A 20,908-nucleotide genomic window follows, 5' to 3' on the forward strand; every position below is an offset into this window, starting at 1 on the left:
AAATGATTATCAATGTCATTCGTTTTATGTACTCGGATGCACACTCCCGCATACAAGTGAATGGATTTTTTACAAAACCAATCAGACTGGCAAGTGGAATCAGACAAGGCTGTCCCTTGTCAATGTTACTTTATACCATCTGTACAGAACCATTAATTAGAATGATTCACCATAATCTTCATGCCGAGATTCGTAATAACAAATTGTTCACAACATTGGCTTACGCGGATGATATGGTTATTTTGTTGAGAAAGGAGCAGCAACTTCCCGTTCTTCACCAGGTTCTACACCGTTATGCAATGGTATCTACTGCTAACATAAATTTCAGGAAGTCAAACTTGCTACCCTTGGGACATTGGCCACCATCTCTGACTATGGCAAATATACCAATTAAAGATGTTGTTAAAATACTTGGCATGTTCATACACACAGATATAAAGAAGATGATAGAACTAAATTGGAATCCAATTTTAAACACAATCCGTTACATGTTCTCCAAACAGCTCACTAGGAACTTAAACCTGATACAAAAAATATGGAACATAAATTTATTCATACTATCTAAAGTTTGGTACATTGCACAAATAATACCTCTGCCGGAAGATGTAGCCCAACGCATTGAATTGGGAATTACTTATTACCTGTGGACAGGGCATATTTATAAAATTGCTAAATCTCAACTCTGGAAACGGACAGAACAAGGTGGATGCGATCTGATTGCAGTTAATAACAAAAGCAAAGCTTTACTCATTAAAACATTACTGCAAAGGAAAATTAAATATAAAAATTCCATTACATCTGAATTAATAGATTTTACTTGCAACATCCCATATTCCGAAGGATAAAAATGTGCCTGAATAAAATACCAGAGCGGCTTCTCAACGATCCGGAGTCTATGACCACAAAGGAAATATATACGTCATTATTAGCTGTTAAAGAAACCGTTCCCTCCATTATGACCAAATACCCGAATATGAAGTGGAAAAGAATATGGAAAATCTTCACACTACCAAATATTTCAACTGATTGGAAAACAAGTGCATATAAAGTAGTAAATGATATTGTTCCCACAGAAGCAAAAAAGTACCACCATAACATCACGCACTCACCTCTATGTCAACACTGTGGCAGTTTTGATACTCTTCACCATCGATTAACAACATGCCGACCTGCAGTATGGTCTTGGTTGTGTCGAAAACTAATAAATGCCTCTCACACGGACAACCCGAACGACGTTCGAAGGATGGTACTTCAACTGGAAATGCCCACCCACAGCAATAAATTCGCACTAACATGGATAATTATGGGATACTTACACTACATGATCAGTGACAACAATCCAACGATAGCTGGACTACAAAAGTTACTAATGGAAGCTGAAAGGAAACTGAGAAGAAAAGGACGTAACAATTTGTTAATAATTGAAAATAAGAAAAACATTCTTAGTATATGAAAGTAAAACTCAGGAATTTGTATAAAAAGATATGGCGATTATGTGAATAATTTACGTTATTAATTCTACTCTGTTAATATATAGGCCTATGTATATACATGTATCTTTTAAATTGCTACCATATTAACGGTACGGTAGGTGTAGTTGGTAGTATCCAAAAGTTATTTTGTAAATAGTGATGGAAGCCTCCAAAAATGATTTAAGATCGAATATATTTTAGTATTACAGTATTTGGTTTCATATGTTCATATACTGTCAAAATAAATGTCATAGTTTGGCAGATTTTATCGTAGTACAATCTTAAATTTTTTTTTCGCGCGCGCGCGTGTGTGTGTGTGTGTAATGTCATAAAATAATGTTTATTATGTAATTAATGTGTCACAAGATCTCAGGTATTATAGTGTAAATAGTGTTATATAACTCATGTCATATATATCATGTAAAAATTGTACGTGATAAATAAACGTGTAAAAAAAAAAAAAAAAAAAAAAGTCAATTTATTTAAAATTTTAAAATACGAAAACAAAAAAGATACGGTACATGTAGTAGGAGAGTTAAGAAATAGGAAAAAAATATAAGCAAACGCGAAACGCTCCAAATATTTTTCATCGAATTGGATGCTCGTGTCTTAGTTGTATGAAATTATTACGTACCTCGGCACTAGCAGTAACTTCACATTGTCTGTTTAGTGAGGGATAAGACATACTTCACAGCTGAATGGGAATTGGACAATGTTGCGTACATTAAAACCACTCTCGCATTAAGTACAGCTCCGTCACATTAACCGGAATGACGTCACGGCTGACCAGTGCTTATCTGAAGAGTACAGACGCCAGGCGCCTCGACGCTGAAATGTGACGCGGTCGCCGAGGTGTGAAGAGGAGGAGGGGGGAACAAGCCGAGCACAAAACCTCATCTATCCCCCTCCCCACTATAAACTCAACATATGAGGGTAACAGAGGAGGTGTATTGATGGAAATGGCCGTACCAAGTGGACAAGGGTGTAAATCTGAAGGAGAAGCCGCCGAGACGGAACGGAGGTGCTGGGATCAACCGGAACGCGGTATAACCTAATAACCTGTGAAATACTGCGAAGACGCCTTGTTCTAAAGCCGCACGGTGTGGCACACACTTCCTTGAAACTCATTTCCAAATTGTAAAATTTATCATTACCATGAATATTCGTGGCTTTAGGTTCAATGTCTTGCTCCTAAACAATGTCAAGATGCTCTGGTCTTCGGTCGTACAATATCCCAGCGTCCACATGGTAGCTACAGATAAGCCCATAATGGGGGGCAATGTTCGTCCATGCTTTCCACGTGTTATTTCCATTTTCTGGGTATTATATACTTTACTTTCAAACTTTCACGAATTGCGGTATTTTTTATTTCCTAGTAAGCCTAATAAGAATTCAAAATTCATTAATAGGACTACTGCTTCCAGTTTTTGCTTAGACTATGTTTTTTTCCTGTTCAGAATCCACAGTTTAATTTATATTTTAACTTTTTCGTATATAAGTGTACTTACGTTATTTTCCATAAAATGTAATTAAAAGTTACTAAGCATTCGTAAATTCCGTGAAGTTTTAATTTTAAATGTTAATATGTGATATGGTTAAAAGATATATCCCTTTACCACTGAAATTTTAAGGACTTTAGTTTACGTTGGATGCACTTAAATTATTATTTTAGAACTGTCACTTACACCCCTTTGCTTCTAACCGCCTCATATAAAAGTTAACCCCATATCAACTCTAGGGGTGCTATTCATAGACATTTTGCTAGCCCGCGCTACGAGCGTGCTAAACTAGCCCCGGCTATCGACTGGTTACTTGTACAGGATTCATATCATATCACATCGCTAACACTGGTTTATGAATACGAAAAACGTTAGTTCGATGATCATCCACCGGAAGCCCGCGCTAAGAATGTTTCTGAATACGACTGTATAAGATTAAGCAGACATATTTTGTTGAGATATACATTATTCCTCGGAGAAATTTAAGGTAAGCCATGAGTGAAATTTGGACTAAATTTGATGTAAAATTCAATTTTTTTTTAATTGTAAGTCTTAAAAAATATTCCACGATTCAGAAGTCTGAGTAGGGCAACATATGGAGCAAGGCAGTTTTGAAGATGAAAATCTTTGATACCAAATCTTTATTTGCTTACTTCTTAAAACAATTTTTTTCTGCGTCTTGCATCATGTAAAAAGTTCCAGGTGTTCTACTTTTATTTCTATTGAGACAAAACTTTGCTCTTAAGTTCAGAAATGACGTAATGTTAATGAAGTGCACATTTCAGACGTTTAATTTTGTATTATGATTATTTTCCCTCAATTTTGAAAAATCAGACAAGTAAAATTTCTATGTGTCAAACTAATCAAGATAGGCTACGTAAAGAAAAAATTAAAACCAAATTCGAAAATTGTATCCATGGGGAATATATTGACAAAACATAATACATTACAAAACTTATACAAGGAATATTTTGTTCTCGCGTAATTATAAAAAAATAATAATAAAACTCAGGAACTATTTAACTCAGGGATTTCGTATTTTGTCAGTTCTGTATTATGATGTATTAGGATATGTGGTAAAAATTTCAAAAATATTTGTTGAGTAGTTTCAGATATCCAAATTTCACTCATGCTTTAACTTAATGACTTGTTGAATGTTGAAGTTTGTGTGAAAGACAACTAGGTCACTAGGCTTCCATTTGTTTTCTATAATAACGTCTATGTAAACGTTTCAGAAGGTACAAATATATAGGCATATAAAAAATCGAAATATCACTCTTCTTTTTACTACCCATGTAAGTCTGCACTGCGCAACGAACTAGCATATATTCGTTTCCTTAAGCATTGTTTGCGCCTCACTTTTATATTTTCCCATTTTTAGATATCGTCGTTGTTCCTGTAATAACTCCTATGTGACATATTTATCAATTTTCATATTTTTTGCTCTATTATATAACTTAAATAGTGATACAGCAAATAATAAAATCTCCTATATGTAATTATATTTCTTTGTTTCGAAAATGTAACGGCTGCTCATATTTATTTATTTATTTATTTTTATTCATTATTTTGTTAATAATTGTAACATAAAATATAATATATACAGAAAAACTTTACCTCGCCTCTGAAAGAATAGAACTCGTGCTCAGGGGCGGGTTCCTGAATTGTAATTAATAATTATACATGCAATTCGTCTTATGTCTACTATGCAATTATAGTATATAAATTTAAATTTACAATTTTTCAATTTTTATAAAATCCATACATAACTTTTTGAAATTTAATATTAGAACTAGAATTGACAAGATTAGGATATTTAAATATAAATTTGTTATATATTCTTGGGCCTAAATTACTACTACGATTAAATACTGTAACAGTGTTGCATTTTGGTTCAAACAATCTTAAAGAATTCATACCTTTTGTTTCATAACTATGAGAATACAATTCAAAATTATTTCGATTTTTATGTAGGAATTTTATTAATACAATATAATAAATTTGTCTTACGTTAAGTACATTAAAGTCAAAAAACAAATTTTGAGATGGAAAATCAATAGGTTTATGAAGACATATTTTAATTATTTTCTTCTGTAATAAATAAAGTGGATTAAAATTGGATTTAAATGAGCTACCCCATCCTATAATTCCATACATAAATACCGATTGAAATAACGTTAAATATATTGTGCGTAATAAGCTTATTGACAAGTAATTCCTCAATAAAACAAAATAATATACTATTTTACGTAATTTATTACAAAGGTAATTAATGTGTTGGTTCCATTTTAAATGATTATCGAAAATTATGTCTAAATACTTAGAAAGAATAAATGTATTGTTTCTTTCTACTGAAAAATTTTAAATGTTGCACATAGGAGTTATTGCAGGAACAACGACGATATAACGTTTAATACAAGTTTCCTAGTAGAAGCCGAATTATTCCATGCGGTCAGATGCGATGAAGAGACAATACATAAGAACTACGCTGGACGTTGTTATAAATCCAGCCCTCATCGAATCCAGCTCCTTAATATAGGACATCCACTATACCTTACATAGAACTTGCTGTAATATACAAGCGGAATCACAGCTTTGATATGTGTCGCTATTTTTCAACCATACGTGCTCGCTTCGTCTGTATATATGACCTCTATAACATCAAGTTCACATTTCTTCTTGTGTTATCCCTTCAATCAGTTTATAAGAGTCGATAACACGAGGGACGGGCGCACCTTCTTCAATATATCACGGTAGCTATCGCTGCAAGGTGTTGCCGGAGCACCCTACATCAATATTAACTTTATGTTTCTTGAATACGATGACAGCTGTTGCAGGGGCGCGACAAGGAAATGTCATGTTTTACAACGTGATTCAGCCTTCGTGAGTACCTCCAGTTCTTGTGGCCGTACTTCGAATGGAGTATGTGCAACAGGGACAGTACTGTCGCTGAATGGGACTTTGCAGACCACCATCATCATCATCATCATCATCTTCTTCTTCTTCTTCTTCTTCTTCATCGTCGTCGTCATCTTCAGCAGCGCAGCACTACCACCATCATCACTCCTATAGTTATAATTTTTTTGGGTAACGACTAATGTTAACTGAACGGCTGTACTATAATAATAATAATAATAATAATAATAATAATAATAATAACAACAATAATAATAATAATAATAATAATAATAATAATGTAACAAAAAATTAAAGAACAGAATACTAACATATTACAAAAAAGAAAATAATAATAATAATAATAATAATAATAATAATAATAATAAATGCATAACAAAATCGACATAAACATGAAAATAATACCATAATAGAAAAAAGATAGTAAAATACATTGGAATATAATAAAAAGCAACTCATTTAGTACAAATAGTTAATATGGAAAACGTAAGGAAGAATATAACAAAACGGAATGTAATAAAATAATAATAGAAAAGAAAAGAAATAAACAAATTAAATAAAAATTCACAATAAAGTCCACATCTGTGGAGTAACGGTTAGCGCGTCTGGCCGCGAAACCAGGTGGCCCGGGTTCGATTCCCGGTAGGGGTAAGTTGCCTGGTTGAGGTTTTTCCGGGAGTTTCCCTCAACCCAATATGAGCAAATGCTGGGTAACTATCGATGCTGGACCCTGGACTCATTTCACCGGCATTATCACCTTCATTTCATTCAGACGCTAAATAACCTGAGATGTTGATACAGCGTCGCAAAATAACCTACTAAAAGAATTCACAATGAAAAGGGTATCATAATAAATTCATCTGGTGATCAAGAGAAAAAAAAGGGGGAAAGGAAGGAAAAGAAATATATATATTTTACAAAACTATCGCAGAGGAAAGAGCTTATAATTGAAAGGAATCTGAATTGAAAAAATGCAATTTTAGTTTATTTTTGAAACTAGAAAATGTCCGACAGTCTCTGACATGTTGTCGTTTTTCCACGCCGGAAATCCTAGTTAAAATCCCGGAAAATCCAAATGAAATGTGTGGTGGGAAAAGGCCGTTGCGGTTTTTTTTTTTTTTTGTGCCAGGTATTTCCTTTCCTATTAATAATAAGGTAGGTACCTCTAAATTGGCCACTCTTCATTTTCGTTAAGATACGATACTTAACCAAAAGTTGGCAGCAGTAACTTGATGTATGATGCGTTAGAACTTCGTTGAATACGCAAGATGCATTACCAGTATCTCTTGCTGTGAGGTAATCGCCATATTGTGTTAACTGTGATTGCTGGTATAAGATTTGCTCTGTAAATATCTGTTCCATCCAACTGAATAAGTAATGCATTTACAGAATGTGATATATCACTTTAAAGCTTATTTTGTGTACTTTCTGGCTCTATTTTTAGAATTACATTTACTATAGTGATGTTCTACTTTATGACATTATTATTAAATGTTGGAACTGTTCTTAAGTTCGCCACTGCAGCTTCTTCCATGGCCGACTTAGGATCATTCGTTGTGCTTCTCTGAGATCTTTTTAAGCAGTTAATGGAATGAAAGGAGGCTATCAAAATGACTGCCAACGTAAGTGCTGTAAGAGCCATACCCGGTAAGTCTCAGGACAAACACTGCTGGCGATGCCTCAGTGAGATAGAAACCTTTGGACATGTCCTGGGAGCCTGCTCTTATGGTGAAATATTGCGTATACATAGGCACAATGCAATTATAACTAAATTGGCCGATGCCCTTAGAAAATTAAAATACACCATGTATGAAGAAGTCCAAGGAACTGCTGACAATGGCAGTAACAGACGCATTGACATAATCGCCATTAGCGAATCCCTGTCTCATGTCTCAGGGTATGATCATCGACCCCACCATCAGGTTTGAAACATATAGGCCTAAAGGACAGCCTGAAGACGTACACGAGGAGAAACGAGCATCTACGTTCCAACCATCACGTATTATAAAGATAAATACCAACTTCACGATACAAGTGTCGCAGGATTGATGTTTGGAGCAAGAGGAACGATACCTAACTTCTCTTCTCAATTCTTTAAGATCCTAGGACTGCACAAATCTTTTCTAAATGAACTGGCTCTCCTCATAATTAGAGAGTCAAATTCTTATGGAACCACCTACTGTATACTGATTATAATCAGTGTAGGCCTACTGAAAAAACTGACGTACCATTATCATGTTTCTTTTTTTTTTTTTTTCATATTGCTTCTTTACTTGTTTGTAACTATTTTTCTTGTGTTAATTGCCATTGTTTGTTTGTTTGTTTGTTTGTTTACTTGTTTGTCATTTTTCTTACTCTGTTATCTTTCATTGTCTATTTGTTCTTTTTTTGCTTTCTATGCTTTGTCTAATGGCAGCCTCTAAGTTGAGGAGGCGCTGGTAAATAAATAAATAACTGATTACATTTAAGTAAAAGAATACTAAAATTATTAATATAGTATAATTTGCTGAGAACCTAACCTTAATATTTTTGTGAGGTACTACTACTTCTAAAAGTTGTAGAGGGATTAATTAGAATTAATGTTGGTTTTAAACAGTGACAAATTCTTTTAGACTAGTACGAAACTTTAAGGATGGTGTGCGACGCTTCGTGCAGATGTGCTTTGTTCGTGCAGGGCAGTTTTAACCGTGCGTTAAGTATTAAGAGAGCTAATGGATGGGAATTCGACTTTTTTCCATGTTATTCAACAAGATGACAAGTTTTAATTCCTCCTCATAAATACGCAGAACTGGTGTCATGCAATAAACTTAATTCGGCCTTGACAACACAGACCTACAGTATACTAAACAAAAATTAATAACACACTCCTATCTTCGCTGCAGCTATCATACACAATCGACTGAAAGAATAAGAAACGCTTTTCTCTTCTGGACGGTTTATTCACATCACAGTCTATAAAACAGGCACTTTGCGTCAGCACAACTCAATTTGAATAAAGAACACATCGAACAAGGGGACCGCGCGCTCTATCTTCGATGACCATTATAAATAAATCTACTTTTCAACACGTAGGAGGGTTCTGGTTTTAGTGCAATACTGATACTAGGGAGAATTCAATTGAAACTACTTCGGAAGCTACTGTCAGAATTTCCAGAATCCTCCTCTTCCCATTGGCCGCTTTATTAAGATCAAGGAGACTACATCTTTCCATATACATTGTCACGCTTAATATTTACCATGCAGATCTGGTTTACACGCCAAGATCTTTCATGGCGTAATATATCACATTTTTTACATTACATTTTTGTCTCTCAGAGATCTCTACAGTTCACGAGCCATTGTCCTTCAGAGGGATTCGCTATTTCAATTGACACGCTGAATCTCTGCGATCCCTGTCCGGAAAGGAAGGAACTCGGTGAGGCGGGTAAATATCGAGTCGATAAATTTGACTTAGTTTCTCTATTACTTACTTACAAATGGCTTTAAAGAACACGGAGGTTCATTGCCGCCCTCATATAAGCTCGCCATCGGTCCCTATCCTGAGTAAGATTAATCCAGTCTCTACCATCATATCCAACCTCAAATCCATTTTAATATTATCCTCATCTTACGTCCCGGTCTCCCCAAAGATAAAGGTATCTATACTTCATTCCTTAATATCTGACAGGAGATGTAAACATTGCTGGCAGGGTAGGAGAGAAGTATAATTTTCCTTCAAGGAAGAAGTCTCATTCCACGGTTGTCTTGAAGTTGGGAGGTCTGAAGCGTTCTACCCCCTGCCAACTTCAAGATAAGCGTGGAATGAGACGGCTGCCATTGGCTGAATAGCAATTATACTTCTCTCCTCCTCTGCCGACAATGTTTACTTCTCCTGTCAGACATTGTGGAACGAAGCATACATTATTTGACTTATTAATAATTTGGTTAGTGTACTCAAAATGCTTTTAAACAACACGGAAAATTTAAATTGTAGAGGTGTTAATGTAACGATTTTGCGCAATGGTTCAATTAATTTTCCTGGAGTAAAACTCCTTGCGGTATTTTCTTGTTCATCACAATTCTTGTGGAGTTTACCATCAGCCAAACTCCTAAGTGAGAAAAACAGTGAACATAAAAAGCTTCTACATGAAGAACAAGGTGTAGGCCTACATTACCAACATGACAGACGACTTCCAATACGATGTTTCCTAAAAAAAAAAATCCGTGCCTAATACTCATTCATTCTCATTTTCTCATCATTCTTAATATTGAAATCAAGATTTTCGGGTCTAAAATCGACGGAGGGAGATAGAAATTTAAAGAAGAAACTATTTTTATCATTCATAGCTTTCTTTGAAAGAGACAAAAGTAGGAGATCCGTGTCGTTTATTTACGGCAAGTAAAAGAGCTCTGTCCATAAATAAGAGGGTTTCAGGCAAAATTTGCCGATAATTTTTTGTCCGTGTCAAAATTCAACTATGTTGTGAGCTTGTGCTTGTTTCACTTACACCTGCATCCAGATCATAATATTACACCATCCGTACCTACCAGTTTAAGTAATTTTATTTCCTATCAAGTTCTCATAGAAATATTTTGTTCGTGGAAACTTAAAGCATAAAGAGAAAGCTGAAATTGAGACATTAATCTTATAGGAAATCTAAGAATTAGGGTTTTCATTGTGACCAGAGTTGAGAGTAAATATATTGCATTTATTATTCTAAGATTGTTATTTTTATGCTGAATAATTATCTCTAGATGTAATCCTTGACGCTACAGCCCATAAAGGGCCAAGGCCGAATGTTGGCCTCATGTCCACATGCCTCAACAGACGTGAATCACCACCCTACCAGTACGGGGGTAACGTGTTGTCGTGATGAACCCCCCAGACGTTATAACTGGTTTTCGAAACCGAATTTTGGCGCCTAGCGTAATTCCTAAAATTCATCAGATGCTGGGTGGGCACCTCTCCTATACACACTGGCCTAAGTTTCATGAGAAAATTCTTTCCCGATTAGGACTGGAACCAGAGCTCATTTCGTAAAGGAGTCCAGACATGAAGCCAGACAATTATCTGTATATATATAGTAGATAATATATTTGCGTTTTTAAATAACTGCATTATTCTCAAAAGGCATTCTAATGTAGCATAATTGGATACTAGTCTAGAGAAAGAGAGAGGTTTAAAGAAAAATAAATCATCCGGCCTTAATTAAGGATGACCACGAGGATCCGGAAATAATAGCAATATTATAATGAATTAAATATATATATTTGTATTGTTATAAAATAAATTGTAATAATTATACACCGTTGATATCAATTACAAAAAAAAAATCTTAGTAGATAACTTTAAAATTAAACTTTAACATTTAACATATGGTATATCCTTAATTAAGACCTTCTGAGTGGCATAAATAAAATTGTATAATCTGCAGGGAATCTTTAAGAATTTGGGAAGAGATTTTTTGGAGTTCAAAAGATGGTATTGATAATTGTTTTAAAAATTAGGCTATATGTAAATTTTGGTAAAGAACTATAATCTATATTCGATGAGAAATTCAGATTAGTTACTTTCGAAATGGAGACTTGAACAGGACGAAGATCATATATATGGCAGAGGTGGATTGATTGAGAGAAAAAGACTCAACAGAAACTCTGCCGCTGACGGGCATTCAGAAAGTTTGTGAGTAGTTACCAGTAGCTACATCGCGTGCAGCACGTATAATTCCGAGTCCAGAACGTAAGCCACTTATTCCTGTACATACACGTAGGAGGAAGGAACCGAAAGAGACAATGACAGAATGCAGGGAAAGGTTACTTTTCCCAGAAACAGATTTCTTTCCAGCTGGGAGGGGCATTCGAAGAACTCTTAGAAACTTTGTCACTTTCTTTCAACCCCGGCCTGAACAGAATTAAAATAATTGATTTCGTTTAAAACATCTTATTCGATACTTGAAATCCCTCTTCCTCCCTCTCAGCATTTTGTAGAGAACCCTCTTGGCATAAAATGCCAATAATGTAAGACTCTCGAAGAAAAAAGGCGGGGGCAAGGTTACCCTCACGAAATAAGAACCGGGGGTGAAGTAACAGCAGGGGTTCAATCGGCGGAACACGAGTATCACAGCATCAACACGTGTTACTGGTCCTCTCTCCCTCTAATAAAAACACAGACATACACTGCTTCACTATGGCTCACGTATGGATTCACATGTGAATGGCACCCTAAGAGAGCGGCAACCCAACATACAGGAAGGTGAGCACGGTTGCATTAGAAGTTGAGATTGGAAATGTTATAACTCGTTTCAGATCACGTTATGAAGAGGGGAGTGAAATCTTTTAACAGCATCTATAAAAGTGTAGTCATAACGGGATATGTAACTTCTTTATTGAAAACACAAACTTCGGATAAAAATGATCACCTCCAATTCACTTCTTTGACATGTTTGGTTGTGGTGGCTTCACAAATATAATAATAATATTCGTTCACACATTGAAATTTCTCCATAGCATGACCAGTCCAGGCATCAAAAAACTTTCGCTTTTAAGGAGAGTTCATTATTGGAAAGATCAGTGAAAATCATTGCATCTCTTGGGTGTTGTTCTTGACTCTAAGTTGACCTGGAAAAGTCATATTAATGACCTGTGTATTCAATTGTCAAGAGTAATCTATTTATTAAGGAGACTTAGATACTTTGTACCTAAAGAATTTCTTAAAACTCGTATTTTGCTTTTTTATGGTATTATTACTTATGGTAGGCCTACTCATTTGTGGAGAAATAGTCAGAAAATTGATCAAGTACTTCCTTTGCAAAAAAAAAAGGCAATACGCGTTTTGACTGATTCTGATTTTGATGCTCACTGCAGGCCTTTGTTCATTTCTGAAAGAATTTTAACTGTTGTGAGTTCGTATATTTTCCATTGTTTGATTAAAGTCAAATTTAAACAGTTATTATCCACACACCGAGATTCATCATTATGGTATAAGACATAATTACCACCTTGTAACCCCTAGGGTCAGATTAGCCAAGTCTAAGCAATGACTTACATCAATTGCATTTTCTATGTTTAATCTTGCTTATAGTGCACATATTGTTTAATTTTAATATGTTTAGGTGTGTTATTCGTGACTGGCTAATCAAAAATGAATTTATGAAAACTAGTGTTGATATAGTATTTTAGTTTGTTTATCTTGTTTTTCTTTTGACTTAGTCTATGTACCTATGATACCACGACTGTTACCAATAAATCAAATCAATAAATCATCAAATCATTATGTGGTATCTGGTAGGATGGAAGAGAAAGCCTTATGGCCTTAATCCTGTCATATTAAATAAATAAATAAATAAATAAATAAATAAATAAATAAATAAATAAATAAATAAATAAACAAATAAATCATTATCGCAGAACTTCAAGTAATGTCATTAATTCCAGGAGGTTATTCTTTGAGATATTTAAAAAAAAGTTCCAAACAATCTTGCTCATTTCCTTTTCGAGATAAAAATTCTTTTATATGAAACATTTCATAGTGTTATTCGGGAAAACCATAGATTGGATTCCTAATATGCTCTGTCACTTTAAGAGAGCGGTGCATTATGATAATAAATTATTGAAAGAATTTTAGTTTTGTTCTTTAAATGTGCAGAAATTTGATTCCAAAAAATGTAAATTTTCGTTCTGCAAAAGAATTTTATAGTGTTACACTTGTTCGGATTAAATTTCTGCACATAAGACAAAACTAAAATTATTTCAATCATGTATTATTATAATATACTCCTCTCTTAAATTTGATTGAGCATATTGGGAATTGAATCAATGGCTTCCCCAAAACACGCTATAAATTGTTTCATTTAAAACAATTTTTATCTCGAAATGAAAACAAAAACGAAAAAATTCTATTCAAACTTTTTTGTTTAAAATATCTCAAAGAATAACCCCCTGAAATTAATGGCATTACTTACGGTTCAACCTGTATATGCGATTTGAGTTACATGAGTTTACGGAAATACCTTTCATGTTTCTTTTTTTTTACAATATTTTAAGCACTTTGCTTTATTGCTAAATTTTTCCCATCTCTGAAATGTATTTCAAAGTCAGGAATAAATTATATAGATTTTAAATATTAATACTCATTTTAAATTAAGTTTAGAAAACGAAATTACAGATAGTTATAAATATGAACAATAAGACAAACACACACACGAATGCTGTTACACATTTGAAAAAATCAGATAATTCTGCAACGTGGTTGCACATGTAGCAGTTAGTGGGTATATACAGTAATATGAGCAAAAGCGGTATAAGGAGGATTATGTATTTGCATCCATTATTATCGACAATGTATCGAGCTCCTTGTCCACATATTTAGGTATTATTTAATCTGTTCCTGATAGTGTTCTGTATTTAGAGTTAACTTTTCTATTAAAGCATCTGTAAACGTGTCCTATAATAAGAGGTGTCCGTTGTTGAGGGATTTTCATTAGGGGAAGTTTCACCATGTTCATCGCGAATGGGGTTCCCGTAAAGGGCAATGGATTTTACTTATGTTGATTTCTGTTCAGATCTATGTAATAACAAAATTTGAACGATAAATCAGAAAACTGAATCGTGAAGAAGAAAATGAACAAACATTAATAAAAATGTGTACTACTTTTATATGTAACATTATTATTTTAACCGTTGCGTATTAGCCTTAAAATAATCCAAGTTGTAAAACAATGAAGTCGCATGTGCATAAAATTCCATTGAACACACAGGATCTGTAATTCATTACTGAGTGGAGTTAAACAAAATTTATCTTTTCATATTCTGTGAAACATGTGTGTGTGTGTGTGGCGGCCTTCACTTCTCATTTTATTTTATAGCAACCCTAAACATGCTACAAAACTTGCTATTATACTTTTTTTTAGCATGTCCCTATACTCTTGTTTTTCAAACGTTTTAGAGGTTATTTCGCACGAGTTGTCTATATTATTACAAAAGTTATTACTTATTTTGGTTTAAATAACATTTTAATTTTTACTCATATTATTTCTGCATAATTCACGTAAAATCTCTTATTTCAGTTACTGAGTGTGAAAACTTCAACTGTAATTTAATGGGATTCGAATAATAACTTTCTAGATTACTAATCCATTCACTGTTTGAGTCGCTTGAGAAACTTCTTGCCCCAGCAACTAAAACTTACCCTAGTGCAAACCCTAGTAACGCCGCACTTCGATTATTGCGACGTTTTGTTAAGTGACCTAAGTTCTGAATTGTCAGTCAAGTTACAGCGAGCTCAGAATATGTGCGTCAGATACGTGTGCAACATCCGACGGTATGATCACATATCACCGTCCTTCGCAAGTCTCTCGTGGCTCCGACTTAAAGAACGTAGAACTTTACACTCTTTGTCTTTACTCTTTCGAATTCTGCACACTTCAACACCAAATTACCTTTCGTCTCGTTTCTCTTATCTATACTCTAACCACGACGTAAATACCAGATCACTTATCTGTGGCACGCTAAGTATACCTCTTCATAGAACATCTTGTTATTCATCATCTTTTACAATATCCACCTCGCGTCAATGGAATTCCTTGTCACAAAGTATTAGGGGCTGCAAGACAATAAACACCTTTAAGAACAGCTTAAAAGATAACCTTATTAGCATTTCACTCCAATCATACTGATTTAAACTATCACTGACTACATTGTTACTTTTTTCTTTAGACATCATCCTGATTGTGCTGTATTTTAATTGTCTCGTAATAATCTCTTTCTATTATCTAATATTATTTGAAATATATTAACATTCTATGTATTTTAGTTTAATTCTGCTACACAGTTTATTTCAGTGTTTAATTAATAGTTCATAGTATTTTGTTGTTTAATTTGTAAATAACTTTTGTATACATGTAACTCTCATCTCAATCAAATTGTTGGATTCTTTGTAAGTTCATGCATATGTATATACACTTTTTGCTGGTTGAGTGGAAGAGAAGGCCTTACGGCCTTAACTCTGCCAGCTAAAATAAATCATTATTATTATTATTATTATTATTATTATTATTATTATTATTATTATTATTATTATAATCCTGTATTTAGAACAGTTTAATATTTCTAAAATGAAATATTGTGATTTTTACAGTGGAAGTAGTGGTTTACGTAAATATTCCTCTTTGTGCAATGACAGGGGACTTAATTTGTTATTATTCTCCACGACTCTACTAGCTTGGCTTATAGATGTCGCTAGTGTCGAGAAGTGTAGACTACGTACTTAATTCGCTAGAGATTATCCAGAGTGCACCACAGTCCCACCGCTATATTGCACTCTTAATGAATGAAGATAATTATGATGATGACGATGATGGAGAATTGTTGGGATGTCGCAGGGAAACCGGAATACCAGGAGAAAACCCCTATGTTGTCTGGACCACGGGCCTTCCCAACACAATTTATTTTTAAATTGAGAATAAATCGATCGTAATTTGAACCGGCTCTTCCTGCCTTACAATACTAGCGCACTAACACTCAGCCATTATGATATAAATAATAATAATAATAATAATAATAATAATAATAATAATAATAATAAACCGTTGTTGAAGATGGCAAATTTTAACTCCATCGTAAACAAAAAAAGTGTTTAATTCTGTCTAACCCTGCTCTGTAAATAGTTCATAGTAAAATTGAAGTTGAAATATGTTTTAAATGCCTCTATTTTAATATTTCGATCACGATACCGGAAAATTATCCTCAAGGATTTGTTTGTTTACTCTCATACATTCTCTTACCTGTTCCGATGCCGAGTCTAGCGTGAAGTGTTGCGGTGCGATCTTCATCTTTTTGCACTTCCGGTCGCCATGACATATCTGTGTCGCTGATCCATAGTTTCCCTACAATAAGGAAAAAAGAAAAACTTCAATTAACGCCTTTACTTAGTAGTGCAAGAGGAGATGTTAAAAAACTTACGAGTTTATTGCGGTGATTATTAGAGCATTCGTTTCGGTATGTCTGTAGGTTCTACTCAGAGCTATGATTTAAAGGAACATTTCTCCGTGTGCAGTTTCCAGCGGGCAATAAATAATTACAATCTAAGATGGTTGTGATGCGAAAGGAAAGCTAAACAGACTGTATCTTGAACATTACTAATGTGTGTAATATTTCACTTCAGATATTCCACAGCACATATCAGCTGCCATATTTAAGGAGAAGCACACGTGTATGAAAGATCTATTCCCGTTATAATTTTATTTCAGATCGTGAGTCAGGAGTGAAATGAAGTCACCATGCAACTAAGGACTACATTGTGAATGGACAATATTATTCCTATGTCCTCCGAGATCAACTGCTTCTATAAATTACAATATGTTCGAAAAATACCGACTTTCATTTGGTTTTCCATCATAAAAAACAAGCAGACCCAAATTTCGTAAATTAGTCAAGGTGCTACTGAAGAGATGAGACTTGGATTATTGAAGGATCTACTATTTTTATGGAATTTCTTCGAGATAAGAGTAAAGGCTGGTTCACAATAAACCTGGAACGGAAACGACAACGAGAACGAAAACTGAAATAATGTTAAAATAAATGTATTTAAATGGGAGCATTCACAGTTAACGATCGTGAATGCTCACATTCAAAAACACTTATTTTAGCATTATTTTCGTTCTCGTTCTCGTTGTCGTTTCCGTTCCTGGTTTATTGTGAACCAGTCCTTATCTTCGAGGGCGATTATTTTATTCGAATTAAACGTGTATGGGTATTATCAAGACCGCCCTAAAAGAAATTATTATTATTAACTATTATTATTATTATTATTATTATTATTATTTTGGCTTTTAAACAACCCGGAGGTTCATTGCCGCCCTCACATAAACCCGCCATCGGTCCCTATCCTGAGCAAGATCAATCCAGTCGTCTCCACAATCATATCCCACCTCCCTTAAATCCATTTTTATATTATCTTCCCATCTACGTCTCGGCCTCCCCAAAGATATTTTTCCCTCCGGCATCCCAACTAACACTAACTTTCCTTCTATTCAAAATTAATTTCCACAAATCCTTTAGAACCTAGGCAACAATGCTATGATTTGAATTTTATTCTATTTGGTTGATTACAGTTTTAGACAACACTGCACTCCTACAAGCTTTCGAAGAATTTGGGTCCCCGCTAAAGAACGGAAAACATTATTTTTATGTAACGTAAATCTATGAGACGTGGTCCTCAGCTACACTAAAATTTTTGTACAAATGCTGTTTATGTACGGTCTTACTAATAAAAACTCTATATACAGAAGTTAGTTGTCTTATAGGGGAGAGTCGGGTAGTATCGGACATCGGGTAACATCGGACAGTGAGTTTCTTTCATCTACCACATGATGATAGTATCTGATTGACATGGCTACGTTTCTGTGATGTCGCATAGAGAAACGTAACCATGTTATTCAGGAACTACCATTATGGTGGTAGATGAAAGAAACGCACAGTCCGATATTACCCGATGTCCGATACTACTCGACTCTCCCCTACTTATAAAATGAGTAGCTCGTTCATATGTCGTGTGTAAATTCCTTTCTAATAATCACTATATACGTCGTGTATAACGGTATAACTGTTACACAGCTACGCCATAGTTTCGTCATTACTTCATTACGGAAGGTAATAGAATATCTGAGGTTCTCTATTGCTTCCGGTAGAGTGCTCTAGTGTGCCGTGTTACGTATCGATAGTACAACTGGCTCTGATCGATTACCACACTACATTTTGGTCAAAGAGTACAAGCTACAGCAATATTATTCTAATTATTCTATGCTCTTTGGTTTGTTCTTCTGTGGTTACAAGGCAGCCATTATCATAAAATGACAGTCGATACGAACGACGCCATTTTTTCTCTATATACAACGCTTAAACAAAGGGTTTCGTGTATATAACTCCTGAAACTCAATTCCCATTGTATAGTTACAGGCTGTCTATCCATCCATCGCTTATTCATGGTTTATTAGTAACGTTGTCTGTCCCAACTCTGCATAAGTGTCGTATAAAACTATACACGGTTTATTACTAACACCGATAGGCTATATTATATTAATGACATAAGTGTAATTATTTTCACATTTTTAGATATAGGCTATAGGGTTACTAAATGAAACTTTGAGTTTTATTTCCTTACCGGAAATAGTTTCATTACTGTACGATAACTCTAAAAATCTGTAGATTTTTTTTTTCAAGTTTGTGTCCATAAGGATGAGTTCTCTTAGATTACTTGGATAGCAATATAAATAGTGAAACGAATTAATTGCAGGATAAGTAACATACTCTACACAGACAGAACATAAATTTGTAATTGCTCAGACATGTGAGCAATGACAATGTTATTAACCTCTAACTGACGAAACATGTTTCATCCTGGAAATACGTAAGTTCAAAAGAGATACAATAACATCCTTTTGAGAGAACTATATTCCTCTTCCTGTTTGTTCATTAAATAGAACGGTTTTCCTCATTAAAGGAAAGAAGACTTTATTGCATTCGTGTGCAGTGTGGAATCGCAATTAAAGTAGGAAGTGTACGAATACAATTTTATTGTTGACTTTGCTCCAGTGTGTGAAATATAACCTCCTAAAATCGGAATTTCATCAGCTATCAACATTTGTCTGAACGTCATCTTAGGTGATAAATTTTAACATTTCGGACTGTTACAACGCCGAACCGTTAGTGAAATTCCTGAAGCCTTGGTTTTTCTGAACCGACGTATGAGACTAGCGAGGTGCGAGGGCCTCGTACAAATCCGGACCATGCAAGATATAGTGAGTGGCTTCTATGCACGTCGCATGCGTCGGTTCAGAGAAACCAAGGCTTTAGACATTGTATCGCGCAAGATCGCTATTGCTAACAACACAAATTGAAGGTAGATTGTAACACTTGTAATCGAGTTCAAACCCACTAGATTCATAGCCATAAGATCTAATGCTGTATTACATGTGGTATCAGTATAAGTACCATAACTCATTATGTAATACTTAAAGGCAGAGGACCAAATGATGCACTGTTCGAGTTTTATAAAGTGATTGTCGCTTGTTCCCCGTTGAGGCATGTCGTTATAAACAGGAATGACGATTTATAAAATTTCAAGAATTATTTTAATCTGTTGTCATACGGTCCACATGTGATATCAATTCTGTTTCTTAGTGCTATTTAATAGGCGGAGTTATGGGGGGGGGCATAGGGGCAATACACCCCAAATTTGTTTGAACTCTATTTTTATTAACGTTGGAAAATATGGAATTCAAAAGATATTTTTTTTTGCTTTTATGATCAAGTTTCTGTGCTTAAATTGACAAATTAATGTCTTCAAATTATGTGTCTGGACTATATAATATTTATTTTAAATTTTTGAATGTATAAGAATTTCTATACTTCATTTGAGGAATGGAAGCACTGTAGTGTTTCTTTTGTAACAGCCTGTACTCGTGTGTTAAAAGTCTGCAGGTGTTCAGGCCGCCAGTTGGAGAAATATGAATAACATACTGCACAACACTGCAGAAAAAAAAAAAAGTGATTCCGGTATAATGTGTAAACTTAAAGACAAGATTAAATAAAATAATTAGAGTTTACATTTCATATGATGACTTCAGAAAAGCTTAATATAAAAAAGTTTCTGTTAGCACTGTTAAGTAGTTTTATTGATGTATGCATGTGTTTCTGTACGAGAGAAAAAAAGAGAGGGATTGTTTTAAATTATGACCCATTACAATTTGTAGTAGAGCTACAGTTCAAGCCCTGTACATTTCGGTCCGAAACATCGCGGATATAGATGTGACACTTTAAGAAACAAGGCCCCCCCCCCGAAAATACCTTTATTAAATGATTATGTTTCGATATACTGTACTATACCACGGTCAAGCTATAACGGGGGAGGAGGTAAATGATGTCCCCCATAACCCCGTTATATGGGTATTCTATAGTTTTGCTTTGACCCACCAAAAAAAGAAAAGGTTCTCTCTCCGCCTATGGCTATTTATATAGGCCTAATGTGGACAATTCCAAAATAAT

The 20,908-nt window shown here is 34.5% G+C and overlaps 1 protein-coding gene across 5 annotated transcripts in view; it reads right to left on the bottom strand.

Annotated features, from left to right (window-relative positions):
* The window catches only part of LOC138703217 (POU domain protein 2-like), a 2,136,291-nt gene that overhangs the window by 210,241 nt on the left and 1,905,142 nt on the right, over positions 1–20,908 (bottom strand). For all 5 annotated transcript variants that reach the window (XM_069830922.1, XM_069830923.1, XM_069830920.1 and 2 more), the window contains one exon: positions 16,648–16,749. In XM_069830922.1, coding sequence (XP_069687023.1) covers positions 16,648–16,749 — 102 coding nt within the window. The remainder of the gene's footprint in view (positions 1–16,647; positions 16,750–20,908) is intronic.

The sequence above is a fragment of the Periplaneta americana genome, chromosome 7, assembly GCF_040183065.1.
Source record: "Periplaneta americana isolate PAMFEO1 chromosome 7, P.americana_PAMFEO1_priV1, whole genome shotgun sequence".
Taxonomy (NCBI): domain Eukaryota; kingdom Metazoa; phylum Arthropoda; class Insecta; order Blattodea; family Blattidae; genus Periplaneta; species Periplaneta americana.